The sequence below is a fragment of the Littorina saxatilis genome, linkage group LG16, assembly GCF_037325665.1.
Source record: "Littorina saxatilis isolate snail1 linkage group LG16, US_GU_Lsax_2.0, whole genome shotgun sequence".
In the NCBI taxonomy this organism is placed as follows: domain Eukaryota; kingdom Metazoa; phylum Mollusca; class Gastropoda; order Littorinimorpha; family Littorinidae; genus Littorina; species Littorina saxatilis.
Genome location: NC_090260.1, coordinates 23,663,546 through 23,680,752, shown reverse-complemented (window position 1 = coordinate 23,680,752; position 17,207 = coordinate 23,663,546). Strand labels below are relative to the sequence as shown.

At 41.9% G+C, this 17,207-nt stretch overlaps 1 protein-coding gene across 2 annotated transcripts in view; it reads right to left on the bottom strand.

The window, feature by feature from the left end:
* LOC138950625 (kielin/chordin-like protein) overlaps positions 1–17,207 on the bottom strand; it is an 84,972-nt gene that overhangs the window by 24,647 nt on the left and 43,118 nt on the right. For both annotated transcript variants that reach the window (XM_070322332.1, XM_070322333.1), the window contains 7 exons: positions 13,996–14,091; positions 12,656–12,751; positions 8,024–8,119; positions 5,672–5,767; positions 4,864–4,959; positions 3,462–3,557; positions 2,854–2,949 (listed from right to left, as the gene is read on the bottom strand). In XM_070322332.1, coding sequence (XP_070178433.1) covers positions 2,854–2,949; positions 3,462–3,557; positions 4,864–4,959; positions 5,672–5,767; positions 8,024–8,119; positions 12,656–12,751; positions 13,996–14,091 — 672 coding nt within the window. The remainder of the gene's footprint in view (positions 1–2,853; positions 2,950–3,461; positions 3,558–4,863; positions 4,960–5,671; positions 5,768–8,023; positions 8,120–12,655; positions 12,752–13,995; positions 14,092–17,207) is intronic.

Sequence of the window (17,207 nt, the reverse complement as noted above, 5' to 3'; positions counted from 1 at the left end):
TAGGCTTAACCTATCTACTGCTGGACTTACATCAGAACACTAACAGATTAAACTACACATGAATCGCGAGACAAGCGGCAAGAGAAGAGATTTTTGGAAAAAATACAGGTGAATGAGCAAGAAGGCAGAAAAAAGAAAAGAATTCATGAAGAAAAAGAGAGCATGACAGGAAAGAGGAACCAAAAATCTACCTAACAGCAAACTAGAAAGCTCCTGTGGTTCCAAAAACAGGAGGGGCTTTTAATTTCATAACCGCAGTGCCCCACTGCGGGAGGCGTCAGTAAAGATAAATTGGATTCGCAGACTAAAGATGTTTGAATTTGATGTAAAAAAGCTTATTTTTGATATGATACCTGGAATGAAAGACATATTTAAAGTGGGTGCCGAGTATGTAAATGTGTTAATGAAACGATGTGGTAACAGTTTTTGGAAGGATGTTTTGAAACATTATAAGAAATGCTGTTCCTTAAGCGAGGTAATTAATGTGAATGATTTTGTTTCCGAATGTATACATTACAATTTGAACATTATACGAGACCACGGTACAATAGTAAATAAGGAATGGATTGAAAATGATGTAGTGTTTATCCATCAGTTGCTACATTTAAATGGAAATTTCTTTACCTTTTGTTCAAACTAATTTTTTATTCTATGAGGGAGTGATTAAGTCCCGACGAAAATATCAGAGAAAAGTAAAAATTGATTCGTTGAATGGTTTTCAGATTAGGGATTATAAACCCTGGCAGATTATTTGTAGAGGCAAACAGGCAATTAAAGAAGTCCTTTTGAAATCAAAATTTGATGATAACCCTGCAGGCATGAACAGATGGAATATGTATTTTTACAACCTGAACTGGAAACAGATTTTTGATAAGTGTTTCAAAACAACTAAGGACACACAGTTAAGATGGTTCCAGACCAGATTGCTTCACCGCATTCTTGGTGTTGCTAGCCGGCTATTTGTTCAAAAGATTCTGGACAGTCCCCTTTGTGCCTTTTGTAAAATTGAAAATGAAACAATTTCACATATATTTTGGTACTGCCCGCTTAGTCGGAAATTTTGGACTGACTTGGAAGAACTGTTAAACAGAAGTGGTATTTACCGCGCAAATGTTCTTTTTACAGAAGAATTTATTTTGTTTGGGTGTATGAACAATGTTAAGGTAGATGTGGTTTTGGATTTTATCATTTTGTTTGCAAAGTTTTATATTTATAAGAGTAAGTTACAAGAGACAAGGCCACTGTTAGAAATATTTCTAAGAAATTTGAAATACAGATTTGAAATAGAAAAATATTCCAGTTTCAAATCTGGTAACATTACCAAATTTGTAGAATTATGGTCCCCATATGAAGAGTTGGTTAGGTAGTACGCTAGGTTGTGCAGAGATGTGATGATATATAAATGTGTTTTGGCTTTGTTTTTTGTTTGTTTCTTTTCTTTTTTTGTCTTTGTTTGACGGTATTATTAACTGACTGTATTATTATTATTAAGCAGGTAATACGTCCATAATTTCAAGTATTGTAATCTGCATGCTATGTTAAGCTCCGGCCTTACTTGTAGGAGAACGGTATGCTATATGTCCGTCTGTCTGTTATGTCCTAATGCTGTGTGTTGTGTATACTTGCCAAACATATCTATTATAAATGTTGATGGATGAATGATGATAAAATGTAGACGGATGCATGCTATTGATTAAAAGCCCCACAATGATGTGCTTGGCAAAAAAAAATAAAAAATAAATAAAAACACGCTTAAACCAACAGGTTTCACTCGCCGAACGCCTTACAAATGCAGGTCTTACAGCCGCGGTACATGTCAAACCTTTTTGATTCAGTTTCAAATTTTTCAAAACACTTTGAATGAATATTGCATAAACAAATTTTTAAGGTACCAGGCTAAAGTGAAATCCAATAGTCCGGACCAGGTCAAAGACAGTGTGACAAAAATACCAAGAAATTGATGAAAAAATGGGGCCGTGACAGTGCGGCCTCACCTTTTTCAAAGGGGCGAATATGACGTCATTAAAGAGCCCCATCAAAAATTGGAGAAAAAGGTCACAACAAAATTAATACAAACAAACAAACAAAGGCTCGAGCAAAGCAAGAATCATTGCATTCAGCAGAACAGAGAGGTTTCACTTACCGAACGCCTTACAAATGCAATATCCGGTGGCTCAGGGGTAAATTAAACCACGAAATCTGGTGTGTGGTTTACGCAAGCAGAATAGGCATTCAAACGAACTGTGTCATTTAATGCAGTTAAATGCTATTGCAAGTGTGTTCCATAAAGTTAAAACTTCTTTTTTCGTGAGAAGATTTAAATCGATCTGTTATCAATTTGAGGCAGACTGGGGCTTTAAGGCAATGTGAGGCACTAAAATTATCAAATTGAAACTTGGAGAATACATGGAAGAACTTAATTTTCTGGGTAGTTATTGAAGTGACTTATAAAAAGAAATGAAAAATTTATATGGAAACTGGCATAAACAGTGCCATATTGGATTAAGGTCAAAGAGGCTATAGATGCGAACAAGGTCATGCATTTCTCGCCGTATGCAATGCGTTGTCTTTGGCACCGCCTCAGACTGCATGAATGTATCTTTGTCCGTGACTTTTAACAACGATTTTCAAAGACACGCTCACAAGTTTGGCACGCTCTTTCAATCTGAGAATAAAGGAAGATTGATATGTGTGCCTTCGTGCGTCATATCAAACCGAGTGTCTACCAGATGGGGAAACACACACACAAACACACAAACAAACACACAAACACGCACACAAACAAACAAACAAACAAAGGCTCGAGCAAACCAAGAATCATTGCATTCAGCAGAACAGAAAGGTTTCACTTACCGAACGCCTTACAAATGCAGGTCTTACAGCCGTACATGTCAACACCGTGGTCGTATCCATGGGCACAGTAATCCGGGCATTTGACATCCGGGCACTCTGTGTCAGCAGCAAGAACAACGAATGGTTTCAAGAGAGCGTCCTTAGGTTGGGATACTTAGGATGTCATATGTACCCTAATTCATCATAAATGTAAAAGGAAAGTGACATTGCATTTACAACTTGAAAAGACTGCAACAGAAAAACATTACCAGATGTAAAGACAATTTTATTGCAGTTACAATCAACTATGTTTGTGAACCTAATTTTTCGTGTTCCAATATATTTTTGGTTGGTTAATTTCAGAGTCCCCCCCCCCCCCCTCCCTCAGAAAAAAATCGTGTCTTGATTAACATAACGTATGTTGAGGTACAGTGATTCAAAAAGGTAATAATAATTCCAGAACAGAATAACGTAGACGAAAAAAGGGCTGCCATATTAAAACTTAAATTGACCCAGGAAAGTAAAACCGGCGAAGTACTGAATATCAATGAAAAACAAAAGCAAAAGTTTAAATAAATTAGAACGATGTATGTACAATATAAATTGTGTTAACAATTAAATATACACACCATAAGGTGTGCAGTTACATGATTTACAGCCATACTGGTCAGTGCTGTACTCGTAGCCATGGGAACAGGAGGCTGGACACTTCACTGCTGGACACTCTGTGTGCACGAAGTACAAACAAGAAAAACCAGAATAGAATGCAGAATAACAAAAAACAAAACAAATAATCGTAATTGTGAATGCACAGCAGAAGCGCGCAATAGTAGCCGTACTGCTTCATCAGGCATACTTATACACAAAACTCATTACAGTGGAACCCCCCTTTTAAGACCCCCCTATTTAAGACTTCCTCCCTTTTAAGACCTTATCATTTTCAGATTTTCTGTTTATAACCTCTGTTAATTTACCCTCATTTTAAGACTCTCTTCTATCAATCAATATGAGGCTTATATCGCGCGTATTCCGTGGGTACAGTTCTAAGCGCAGGGATTTTTTTAATTTTTTTTATGCAATTTATATCGCGCACATATTCAAGGCGCAGGGATTTATTTATGCCGTGTGAGATGGATTTTTTTTTACACAATGCATCACGCATTCACATCGGCCAGCAGATCGCAGCCATTTCGGCGGATATCCTACTTTTCACGGCCTATTATTCCAAGTCACACGGGTATTTTGGTGGGCATTTTTATCTATGCCTATACAATTTTGCCAGGAAAGACCCTTTCGTCAATCGTGGGATCTTTAACGTGCACACCCCAATGTAGTGTACACGGAGGGACCTCGGTTTTTTTGTCTCATCCGAAAGACTCTTCTTTTTAAGACCTTATTTTTTCAGACTTTCTGTTTATGACCTCTGTTAAGGTACCTCCATTTTAAGACTTTTTTCTTTTTAAGACCTGATTTTATCAAATTTGTGGAGGTCGTAGAAAGGGGGTTCCACTGTATTTTCTGTATCGGAAACCGCTGTGCATGCTACTGACGATTAATCTTAATTCAGATTCTAATTACACCCCCGGTATAGGGGTGTGTATAGGATTCGGTCGATGTGTTTGTTTGTTTGTTTGTTTGTGTGTGTGTTTGTGTTCGCATATAGATCTCAAGAATGAACGGACCGATCGTCACCAAACTTGGTGAACAGGTTCTATACATTCCTGAGACGGTCCTTACAAAAATTGGGACCAGTCAAACACACGGTTAGGGAGTTATTGGTGGATTAAAATTATACAACGACTTATAGAGGCACACCCCCGTTGGTCAAAGGGAAATAACCATTCTCACTGCCACCAACTGAGAAGGTTATTTCCCTTTATAGGGGGTGTTTTTCCTATCGGAGGAATTTCTTGTTTCTGTATTGGAAACCGCTGTGCATGCTACTGACGATTAGTCTTAATTCAGATTCTAATAGTGAATAGCTCCACTAAACTATTTTTTCCAAGTGTTTACAAAGGCGGTTTTCCTCACCGTAAGGCTTACAGGCGCAAGTTTTACATCCGTATTCATCAGAGGTGTTGTCGTAGCCATGGGAACAGTAGTCTGGGCACTTTGCTTTTGGGCACGCTGTGTAAAGATACAGAGTGAATACAAACCCAAGATGAACAAGTCGCGTAAGGCGAAAATACAACATTAAGTCAAGTTGACGAACTCACAGAATGAAACTGAACGCACTGCATTTTTTGCCCACCAAGGCCGTATCATCGTAGCATCGTCAGTCCACCGCCCGTGGAAAAGGCAGTGAAATTGACAAGCCAGAATAGCGCGGTAGTGGTTGCGCTTAGCAGGATAACACACTTTTCTGTATCTCTATTCTGTTTAACTTTCTGAGCTTGTATCTTGTATATATGTGTGTGTGTGTGTGTGTGTCAGTGTGTGTGTGTGTGTGTGTGTGTGTGTGTGTGTGTGTTTGTATGTGTATGTGTGTGTGTGTGTGTGTGTTTGTGTGTGTGTTTTTGTGTGTGTATGTGTGTATATATATATGTGTGTGTGTGTGTGTGTCAGTGTGTGTGTGTGTGTGTGTGTGTGTGTGTGTGTGTGTGTGTGTGTGTTCGTGCGACTGTGTGTATCTGTGTGTCTTTGTGTGCATGTCTGTGTCTGTATCTGTCTGTGACGATCTGTCTGTCTGTGTTTTTCTGTCTGTCTGCCTGTCTGTCTTTATGCCAGTCTGTCTGTCTGTCTGTCCCGGGACTATGATAAAGGTGCATTCCTCTATTTTCGGATTGGTCTTGACCCCGGGTGGAAAATACCCCTTTACAGCAACAGTCGTTGTACTCACCAAAAGCTTTACAGACACAGGTCTGGCATCCATACCCGTCAGTGCTGTACTCATGGCCGTGCTTGCAGTAGTCCGGGCACTTGGCATCTGGACACACTGTGAGAGCAAACAAGAAACATCAAATACAGTGCCCCCCCCCCCCCCCCCCCACCTTTAAGACCTAAACAAATCTGAGAAAATGAGGTCTTAAAAAGGAGGGAGTTTTAAAATGGAGGTTTCTTTCTTTTCTTTCTTTATTTGGTGTTTAACGTCGTTTTCAACCACGATGGTTATATCGCGACGGGGAAAGGGGGGGGGGGGGATGGGATAGAGCCACTTGTCAATTGTTTCTTGTTCACAAAAGCACTAATCAAAAATTTGCTCCAGAGGCTTGCAACGTAGTACAATATATTACCTTACTGGGAGAATGCAAGTTTCCAGTACAAAGGACTTAACATTTCTTACATACTGCTTGACTAAAATCTTTACAAAAATTGACTATATTCTATACAAGAAACACTTAACAGGGGTAAAAGGAGAAACAGAATCCGTTAGTCGCCTTGGGGAGCATCTGGTAAATTCTTCCCCCTAACCCGCGGGGAAATTTACAAAGGTTATGAAGAGATAAACTTACAAAGCAAGGTCTTTAAAAGGAGACAGTCTGAAATTGGGGGGGGGGGGGTTAAAAGGGAGAGTGCCACTGTGGTTCAAGTCATAATATTATACTGTCTTCAGGGAGCTGCACAACTCCTTTGCGTTGTTGGAGTCGGCATAGCTTTGGACTTCTGGGCTGAGATGCACGGAGCGAGAGTGGGTGCCACCCAAGTGGGTGGGAGCCAGCCGCGGGATCTGATTGGTTGACATGGAGATCTTTGGTGATTTTAACCAATCAGACCCCGCGGCTGGCTCCACCCCACGTGGGTGGCACTCACTTTCGCTCCGTGCACCTATCAGCCCTGCAGCCTTGTTCTGCCACCACTGGTCCTGCATCTCTCGCAGTTCAGACTGTACTTTGGCCTGAAGTTTTGTGAACTGCTCCCTATTGGAGCCTGATGATGGGTCGTTCTGCCATTCTATGTAGGCTTTTTTCTGAGCGTCTAAAGCTGCCTGTATTGACTCGTTGTCAATCTAAACGTACGAACAAAAGGCATACACAAAATAAAACAAAATAAAGGCAAACCGAGAAAAACAATCAAAGAAGAGAAAGATACCCCCAAAACCCCAAACATGACAAGAACAAAACAAAAGAATGCAAACATTGATCAAAGAGAAGTCACAAACAAGTCGCGTAAGGCGAAATTACTACATTTAGTCAAGCTGTGGAACTCACAGAATGAAACTGAACGCACTGCATTTTTTGACAATGACCGTAGTCCGCAGAAGGCAGTGAAACTGACGAGCCTGTTTAGCGCGGTAGTGGTTGCGCTGTGCTGCATAGCACGCTTTTCTGTACCTCTCTTCGTTTTAACTTTAGCGTGTTTTTAATCCAAACATATCATATCTATTTGTTTTTGGAATCAGGAACCGACAAGGAATAAGATAACATGTTTTTAATCCGATTATAACATATATGTTTTTGGAATCAGAAAATGATGAAGAATAAGATGAACGTAATTTTGGATCGTTTTATAAAAAAAATGATTTTAATTACAATTTTCAGATTTTTAATGACCAAAGTCATTAATTAATTTTTAAGCCTCCAAGCTGAAATGCAATACCAAAGTCCGGCCTTCGTCAAATATTGCTTGGCCAAAATTTTAATCAATCTTTTATTCATCTTCTTTCCCTCCTTCCTTCCTTTACTGTTTTTCTTTATCATCATAATGCAACGTTCATTACGTTATTAATAGATTTGGTTTATTGAGACAAATTTTTCAGCCGTTACCGCCTTATGTTGTACTGTCATGCAGGAACACCACTATAAGCTTCTAGCTTGTTGCTGTTTCTGTGAACTTTGTATACATGTCATGATTGTAACCTTTGTTAAAATAAACTTATGTTTAAACCAGGGTGTGACAGTGCCGCCTCAACTTGTACAAAAAGCCGGATATGACGTCATCAAAGACATTTATCCAAAATATGAAAAAACAGTCAGGGGATATCATACCCATAAACTCTCATGTAAAATTTCATAAAGATCGGTCCAGTAGTTTACTCTGAATTGCTCTACACACACACACACGCACAGACACACACACAGACACACACATACACACACACACACACACACACACACACACACACACACACACACACACACACATACACCACGACCCTCGTCAAAAAGAAACCCACAAAACAACAACAACAACAACAACAACAACAACAACAACAACAACAACAACACAAGCAGTTGAGAACAACGGTACCTACCATAAGGTTTGCAGGCACAGGTTTTACAGCCGTATTCGTCAGTGCTGTACTCGTAACCATGGGAACAGTCGGCTGGACATTTAACCTCTGAGCACTCTGCATCCAGAAAACAAAACAGTCTTAGAAAATAAAAGAAACACACAGTCTCTTCACTGTATTCAGAAAACAAAACAGTCTTAGAAAAGAAAATATAAAGTAATGAAAATGAAATGAAAAACAAACAAACACGGTTAAGTATCACCTTGTGTAATCCACGTGGTTGTAATAAAATCTTTTGTTATCATTTTCACGAGTTTTCATTCGCAAACACCTGGTAAATAAATCTCATGTTCCTCATGCAATAACTGGAGGTGGTGAATGCATGGGTTTAAGCCCAAGTGATTGGCATTCCAAAACCTAATAAACCAAAATCCCTACCAGATAGTTATCGGCCTATAGCCCTCACCCCACACCTGGGCAAGGTCTATGAACGACTGATAAAAGACAGACTAGATTTTTACCTAGAAAAAAATAACCTCATTCCAACATGCCAGGCGGGCTTTCGTAAAAACCGCTCGTGCCAAGATCACGTTGTAAACGTTGTTGAACGTATAAAAAAAACACTAGCCCACCAGAAAGACACTCTCTTAGGCACCTTCTATGACGTGAAAAAAGCTTTTGACACCATGTGGCACGCTAAATTATTAGATAAACTACAACACCTGGGTATCACAGGCCGTATCCTGCATTTTATTAAAGCTTTTATTTCAAATAGAACCATTAACGTTAAAGTGGGCTCAGCCATCTCTGATAAACATGTCTTAGACATGGGCGTGCCCCAGGGCTCAATTGTCGCGCCGACACTTTTTTCCATCATGTTATATGACATAAACACAGTAAATGTGGGCGGGGCTACCGTTCTGCTCTATGCAGACGACCTCGCACTGCTAGACTCTAAAAGACCGTGTAAACAAGGAAAAACTGGTGTTGATATGACGTACTATCAGAGTGCAGTCAACAACCTGTGTCAGTATATGGTAGAGAACGGCTTCGAACTCTCACCAGAGAAAAAAGTGTTTATGGTAGTATCCAGAAAGACGGTCTTTAAAAAGATATGCTCTATTACAATAAATAACCAAATCATAAAACCCAGCACAACGGTAAAATTCCTAGGGGTAACCATCCACGAAAAGCTAACATGGACCCCCCACATCAACAACCTAATACAAAAAGCCTCAAAGGCAATAAATGTAATCAGATTCCTCAAAAATAAACCGTGGGCAAACAGCCAAAAAAGTATAACAATGGTGGTAAGAGCCCTTGTCCGCTCGCGTCTCGAATACGGACAAGAATCTTTCTTCGCCGCACCTAAACGCACACTGAAAAAAACTGCAAACTACGGAAGTAAAGGCCTTAAAAATAGCGCTAGACATCCCAAGCTGGGCCTCTGTAAAAGCCACCTACAGAGAAGTGGGTTGGCTCCCCCTCGATGAGGAACGCCTACTGCGAACTACCCAATATCTTATAAGACAACAAAGAGCCCCTAACAGTGTAACTCAGACCATAAACGACCCAACCATTTTCTACAAAACTAAAGCTTATACAAATTTATACACCCCCAAACTCCACGAGAAAACCCTTCCCATCAAGCATTATGCAGAAAACCTACTCAACAACCTAAACGAGCTGATCAAAGACATAGAAATTATCCAGGCCCCAAAATACCCTCCGTGGTTATTGGAACCCCCAAACATTACCTCTAAGAGTAAACACAATTAGAAGAAAGACCATCTGCTGTTCCTAGCCACACTGGCAAAAGAAAAACTAAACAGAGATTACAGCCACTTTTTAAAAATATATACAGACGGCTCGAAGCTGCCGGACGGCAGTGTGGGCTGTGCTTTTGTAATCCCAGAACTTAAAATTGAAAAGCGTTTTAAACTAAACAAAGGCATCTCAATCTTCTCAGCAGAACTGTATGCTATTCTCATGGCAGTCTCATTTATCAATGATATGCCTGTCTCCCCCACAGGCGTCGTAATCTGCACTGATTCTAAATCCTACCTAGAAGCCCTGGAAAATGGGACCAAAAATAGAGCAAATATGCAACAAGAGATTTTATTCCAATGTCACCAAGTTATTTCACAGGGCACAGCCCTAGACTTGATCTGGATACCCTCTCATACTAACTTAAGAGGCAACGACCTAGCGGACACCGCAGCCAAAAAGGCAGCCCTTTCTACCAATACAGAAATTAACATAGGTTTTTCCATTTCAGAATACTACAGCTTTGTAGACTCACTCTTGTATACTAAACTTAAATGTAAATATAACAATGACCCCATGAAATTCATCAAAGGTGGCTTCTTCCCCATACTTCCCCCTGCGTTGTTACGCATTCTAAGAAGGGCCCGCACCAAAGGCCTAAACTGCACTGTGTTTAAACAAAACTGCGATTGCGGCAGCCAGATATCCCTGGAACACATTTTTGACAAATGTGATACAAACAAAACACGACTCTCAACACTATACGATTACATGGACACGTTTAACCTAACGCCAGCTCAATTTTTTAACCCCGACGACAAACTTGGTCTAGATCATGTATCGTTTTTTTGCGAAACTGATCTATCACTCCAACTTGGCCTGTTGCTTTTAATTAAAACAGTTATGTTTACATTGAAACATTCGGCCTTTGTGCCAAAGGCTGTCATTGGTCAACGGCGCCGCCGAGCTCGCGTGCGTTCTTGGCGGATCCCGATACCATCCAAATGCCTGCGCCCCACAAGGGAGCGCTCCCATTGGCTGGTGGCCACTGGGGGCGGGAGCACAGGCGACGTTCATAAATAGCTCCTATCTGGTGTGACGTATCCACAGCCCCCGACCTTCACCCCAGCCTAACAGAACGGACGGGCTTAAAACACAGTACCGCGTTCAAAAAGGCTCTCACCGGTCCATCCCCCCCACCTCCCTGTGCGTACAGCGGGTACGCGTCCCTGTCCCCCACCTCCCCCACTCCACCCCCACCCCAGAAGGAAGGGGGTTCGTGTCTCGAGACGTCACACCTACCACATCTCAACTCTCGCTCACCATACCCCAACTACTATTGGGTGCGCGCGCCCGCCGGCACCCCCTGCCGGGAGCGAAGGGCCAGGGCTCCACCCGGCGGGACGGTAGCTGAGCACCGCACACCCTAATAGACCCTCCACACCATACCTCAACTACTCTTATTCGTTCCTTAGGTGAAAATCTATTTTATTCTCAAAACTATTTTAAATGTATATAATTACTCGTCAATATACGACAAACTATTTTATACGCAACATTATTTAGAGGCCAGTACCATGTGTATATACCCCATATCTGTGTGAGCGAATGTGTTCGGTGCGTCACTGTGGCATAGATAGCTTTCTTAAATTGCAAGTGAAATGAAAAAAGGCCTACGTGCTGTATATATCTGCTTTTAAGCTCTCCCTGTACAAATCTGAATCACCTTTTTTAACCTTTGATTTTATAAAGTGGCTCTGAAATTTTATCACTTTTTATAAAGTACTTTTTTGGAAAATAAACGTATACTTTTAACACCCTATTCCCAACGCTCTTGGAGACAACGGGTGCCAAACCCAATTATATTAAATCACACTATCTAGAAGAAGAATGTATCCCTCTTATCAAACTTTTATCATCACTACTCCTGCCACCCCGTCATCCTCCCCTCTTTTCTCACTTTTACCAGCTCCCTAGCTCCAGTCACCAACTCTTGTCCCAAATAGAAATAGTTTCTGAGAGGACGTAAACTCCCCCCTTCTAGTTCCATGCATGGGTTTGAGCTTTCATGTGAAACGTGGATTGTCAAAGTAAAAGCCAATCAGGCTGATTGTTTGATGTGTGGAACCATCGCGGCTTTGGATTTGTGTTTCCGAGGACAACGATTGTAAGCATTCACTCTCAAAGACCCAATCAATGTTGATAATTACCGCGGCGACTCATGGTCAATTTGCAACTTATCTCTGTAATCGCAAAATCCACAACGAAAAGTCATAAACACTTAAAAGAAAAGAAATATGCTCAACACTTACTGAATTCACAGGTATGATCGCAGCTCTGTACATTTTCAGACTGGAAGAAAAGCGTCAACAAGCTACGTTTGACGTCACATACAAGTTTGACGTGTTATCTCGTGCTACTGTGACGATGCTTTGTCGCCCGGAGTTGGATTCTAAAAATTCGTCTCCCTGTGGGTTATTGTGCATTTTGTTGCACAACCAAAATGATGACAAAAACGATGTTTGGTAGCTTGTTGTCAGACCAGCACTTTGTTGTTGGTCCTCGGGGAGCATATCGCCTTTTGTCTCATATTTATCAACCGCGGCTTTCGGCCTTGGTCGATAAAGATGAAACAAAAGACGATATGTCCCCTTGGACCAACAAAAAAGCTGGTCTGTCAACAAGCCACCAAACATGTCAAACATCTTATAATGTCTTATGTCTTATCTTTAGTTTAGCATTATCTTTTGTCGTTTGTTTGAACTTGCAATGTTCCATTCACACAGATGCGTTCGATATCAATACATATAGTCTTTTTTCATTTTTATTTTCATTTTTATAACTTTATCGTCACATTTCTCCTTGAAGAAAGTGTAATGAACTCACCGTAAAGTTTACACGCACAGGTTTTACATCCGTAATCATCAGCTCTGTACTCGTAGCCATGGGAACAGTGGGATGGGCACGGGGCTTCTGGGCACGCTGTGTAAGCGACAAAACAGACACGTGACACAATGTAAATGCAAAACAACATTAACAACAACCATGCTAACTTACACAACCAAAAAAGACACTAAAAACAAACCAACTAAACAAACACACAAACAAACAAACCAAACAAACCCACTGGAATTATTAATTTGCGGCGGGATGCATCCTTGGTCAAACCCGGTTTTACAGTTTACAAAAACAATTATGACTATTGATTGTTTTTCTCTTCATAATTTCTGTAAGTTTGTGTGATAAATGTTGAACATTATTTTGTGCAATGTTGTGATTTGGATACCTGAACCCCACAAGCATTATCTTTTTGTCAGGATATAGCAACTCGTTAACAATTTACAACAAAGATTCACTACAGAAAATACTCAAGTTATCTTTATGAAACAAGCAGATGCAAACCAATGTACAAAAACTCGGGTTTTGTTCTGCAATGTTTTGTTTGTTTGTTAGTTTGTTTGTTTTTACAGAGGAAAGTTTAGGTAACAAGAGGCGAAGCCATCATGGCTCACGTAAGAAATCGACAAACAGTAACACAAACTCAATCACTCCGTCACACACACACACACACACACACACACACACACACACACACACACACACACACACATACACACACACACACACACACACACACACACACACACACACACACACACACACACACACAGAAAGCGCATAGGTGAAACTGTGCAAGAAAGCGAGACACTAGATCTAGATCTGTCTGTCTGCATGTAGCCTACTTACAAGGACACTACTGCCAACTAGTCTCGGCGCGCTCAAAATAATAATGACCGAGACTTTCAGTACTTCCTTCGCGTGACGTCTAACCCTCTTACGTCATAATGTGACGTCAATGTAATGTGACGTCTTCAAATGTTAGAGTTTCTACCACAGACATACACACGCACAGACGCACGCACGCACGCACGCACGCACGCACAGACAGACAAAGTTACGATCGCATAGGCTACACTTACGTGAGCCAATAATAAATATTTGTCCATTCGATCCTATACTCAAGTCAAGTCAATATTTATTTTGTTTAAACCCTAGAGTTACATGAATTAAAAAAAAATTGCAATAAACACGACAAAAAAGATATGTAATATTGAGACACAACACTTCGAAGAAATGCGACGGGACGACGATGACAATGTGTACTGTGAATGCATGGTGTGCCAGGGATTGCTTTCAATTTGTACAAAAAGAGCGGATGTACTCACCAAAAGCTTTACATGTACAGATTTGACATCTGTATGCATCCTGACTGTACTCAACCCCATGCTTGCAGTCACTCGGGCATTTCACATCCGGGCACACTGTCAAACAAACCCCACAAACCACGATCAAAGTAATCTACTATGTACATTACAGGAATGCAAGTTGATTGAGTAAAACCTCAATGTTGCAACCTCCAACATATTGTCACAGTGGAACCCCCCTTTTAAGACCCCCCAATCTAAGACTCCCTCCCTTTTAAGACCCTGTTTTCTCAGACTTTCTGTTCATAACCTCTGCAAATGTACCCCCATTTTAAGACCCCCCATTTTAAGACCCCCCATTCTAAGACCCCCATTTTAAGACCCCCCATTTTAAGACCCCCATTCTAAGACCCCCATTCTAAGACCCCCCATTTTAAGACCCCCATTTTAAGACCCCCATTTTAAGACCCCCCATTTTAAGACCCCCATTTTAAGACCCCCCATTCTAAGACCCCCCATTTTAAGGCCCCCCATTCTCAGACCCCCATTTTAAGACCCCCCATTTTAAGCCCCCATTATAGACCCCCATTTTAAGACCCCCAATTTAAGACCCCCATTTTAAGACCCCCATTTTAAGACCCCCATTCTAAGACTCCCCATTTTAAGGCCCCCCATTCTAAGACCCCCCATTCTAAGACCCCCATTTTAAGACCCCCCATTTTAAGCCCCCATTATAGACCCCCATTTTAAGACCCCCATTTTAAGACCCCCATTTTAAGACCCCCATTCTAAGACCCCCATTTTAAGACCCCCATTTTAAGACCCCCATTTTAAGACTCCCCATTCTAAGACCCCCCATTTTAAGGCCCCCCATTCTAAGACCCCCATTTTAAGACCCCCCATTCTAAGACCCCCATTTTAAGGCCCCCCATTCTAAGACCCCCACTTTAAGACCCCCATTTTAAGACACCCATTCTAAGACCCCCATTTTAAGACACCCCATTCTAAGACCCCCCATTTTAAGACCCCCCATTCTAAGACCCCCCATCCCATTTTAAGACCTGATGTTCTCAGATTAAAAAAGGGGTTCCACTGTAGTAAAATGGAGAGGTCTTTATTTGGAATCACACGTTTGGGACACCCCTTACCCCCCCCCCCCCCCCTCCTACCCCCACCACCCATGCCCAACCTACCTGAAAACCGATATTTCCAGGGGCCAGTTTCATAAGATAGCAGTGAACCGACTGACAGTCGATTGACTGCCCAGTCGATCGACTGTGGTTGATCGACGGGTCACCGAAAAGCGCGTTTCATGAGCGAATCACCGTCACCCGCGGACAACCGCAGTCGACCGACTGTACAGTAATCCGAATGGCCAAGTCGAGGGCTAAATTTAGCAACATTACCACTTCCGTTTGCTCATTCGCACGTGGAAATGGCCGAGACTTTCAGTAATTCCTTCGCGTGACGTCTAACCCTCTTACGCCATGTGACGTCTTCAAGACATAACCCTGACTTGTCTCCTGGATTACTGCGTCATGATAGATACATTTCGAAGAACAATCACAAGGTTTGGCTCACAATCCAAAAACGTGTGAGCATTCTGCCATTGACTGTGCGGATAATTACATTTATTTTCGGTTTACCGCAGTAAGCCGAACACAGTGTTGGGGGGGGAGAGCATCACCGTGTTTGGCCGACTTCCGGTGAGACGACCCGCAGTCGGCCGACTGAAATTTTGTTCGTGAAACCCGATAACGTCGGATTACTGTGGTTCTCTCGGACAACTGCAGTTGGTCGACTGTGTTTCTGGCTTATGAAACTGGCCCCAGGTCATTTCATTAGAAGGGAGGTAAGCCAGCTGCTTGACGTTTCACACCCATTCTTATTTACTGAAATAGACGAATTCCGAAAATTTTGTTTGTTTGTTTGTTTGCTTAACGCCCAGCCGACCACGAAGGGCCATATCAGGGCGGTGCTGCTTTGACATATAACGTGCGCCACACACAAGACAGAAGTCGCAGCACAGGCTTCATGTCTCACCCAGTCACATTATTCTGACACCGGACCAACCAGTCCTAGCACTAACCCCATAATGCCAGACGCCAGGCGGAGCAGCCACTAGATTGCCAATTTTAAAGTCTTAGGTATGACCCGGCCGGGGTTCGAACCCACGACCTCCCGATCACGGGGCGGACGCCTTACCACTAGGCCAACCGTGCCGGTGTAACACGAGAAAATTACTCCCACGAGATTTTTACTCCGGAGTAAACATTTCGTACGAAAAAGTTACTCCCTTTACGAAAAAAGCACTCCCCCATTGCACGAGAAAATTACTCCCCAAGACAGGTGAGTTCCGAGTAAAAATTGCGTACAAAAATGTTACTCCCCTGACGAATAAATAACGAATAAATTACTTCACCCCAACACGAGCAATTTAAACTTCCAATGCCAGGTGTACGAAATGTTTACTCCCTTGTCCCTTTGTTAGTCTTGGTGGTGGAAGGGGTGGAAGGAGGGTAGCGCGACATTCGTTTGCGCGAGATCACTTATTGGCATTATCCCTTCGCCCGCATCCCATTTTTGCGTACGAGATTTTTACTGGAAGTAAAAAAAATGGGGGGTAAAAATTTCGTGGAGGGAGTATTTTTTTCGTGCCTTGGGGAGTTCTTTTCTCGTACGAAAAGTGTACTCGGAGTAAGAATTTCGTACGAAATATTTACTCCGGAGTAAATTTTTCGTGGAGTAAATATTTCGTGTTACACCGGTATAATTCCGAAAATAAATCTGCCGGGTTTGTATGGGTTGTGAAAGAATAACTACCCTTGTTTTTTACTAGGACAAACATTGTAGGGGCCAATCAATATATCGAGGCTTGTGTTGCAAACAGGTTGACCGGAGCACGTGTGAATTTATTTGTCAGAGGAAAAACCAAGGGTATTCATCCTTCCACAAACCATACAAACCCGACGGAGTTTTTTCCGAAAGAGACAGTATCCATCTCCCACCCCCGTGCCACGTAAAATACCTCGGTCATTCTGCCATAAGTGCAGGTGGCTGATGCCTGTACCACGTAAACACGCATACTGGGTGGCCGAGTGGTAACGCACTTGCGCTCGGAAGCGAGAGGTTGCGAGTTCGACCCTGGGTCAGGGCGTTAGCAATTTTCTCCCCCCTTTCCTAACCTAGGTGGTGGGTTCAAGTGCTAGTCTTTCGGATGAGACGAAAAACCG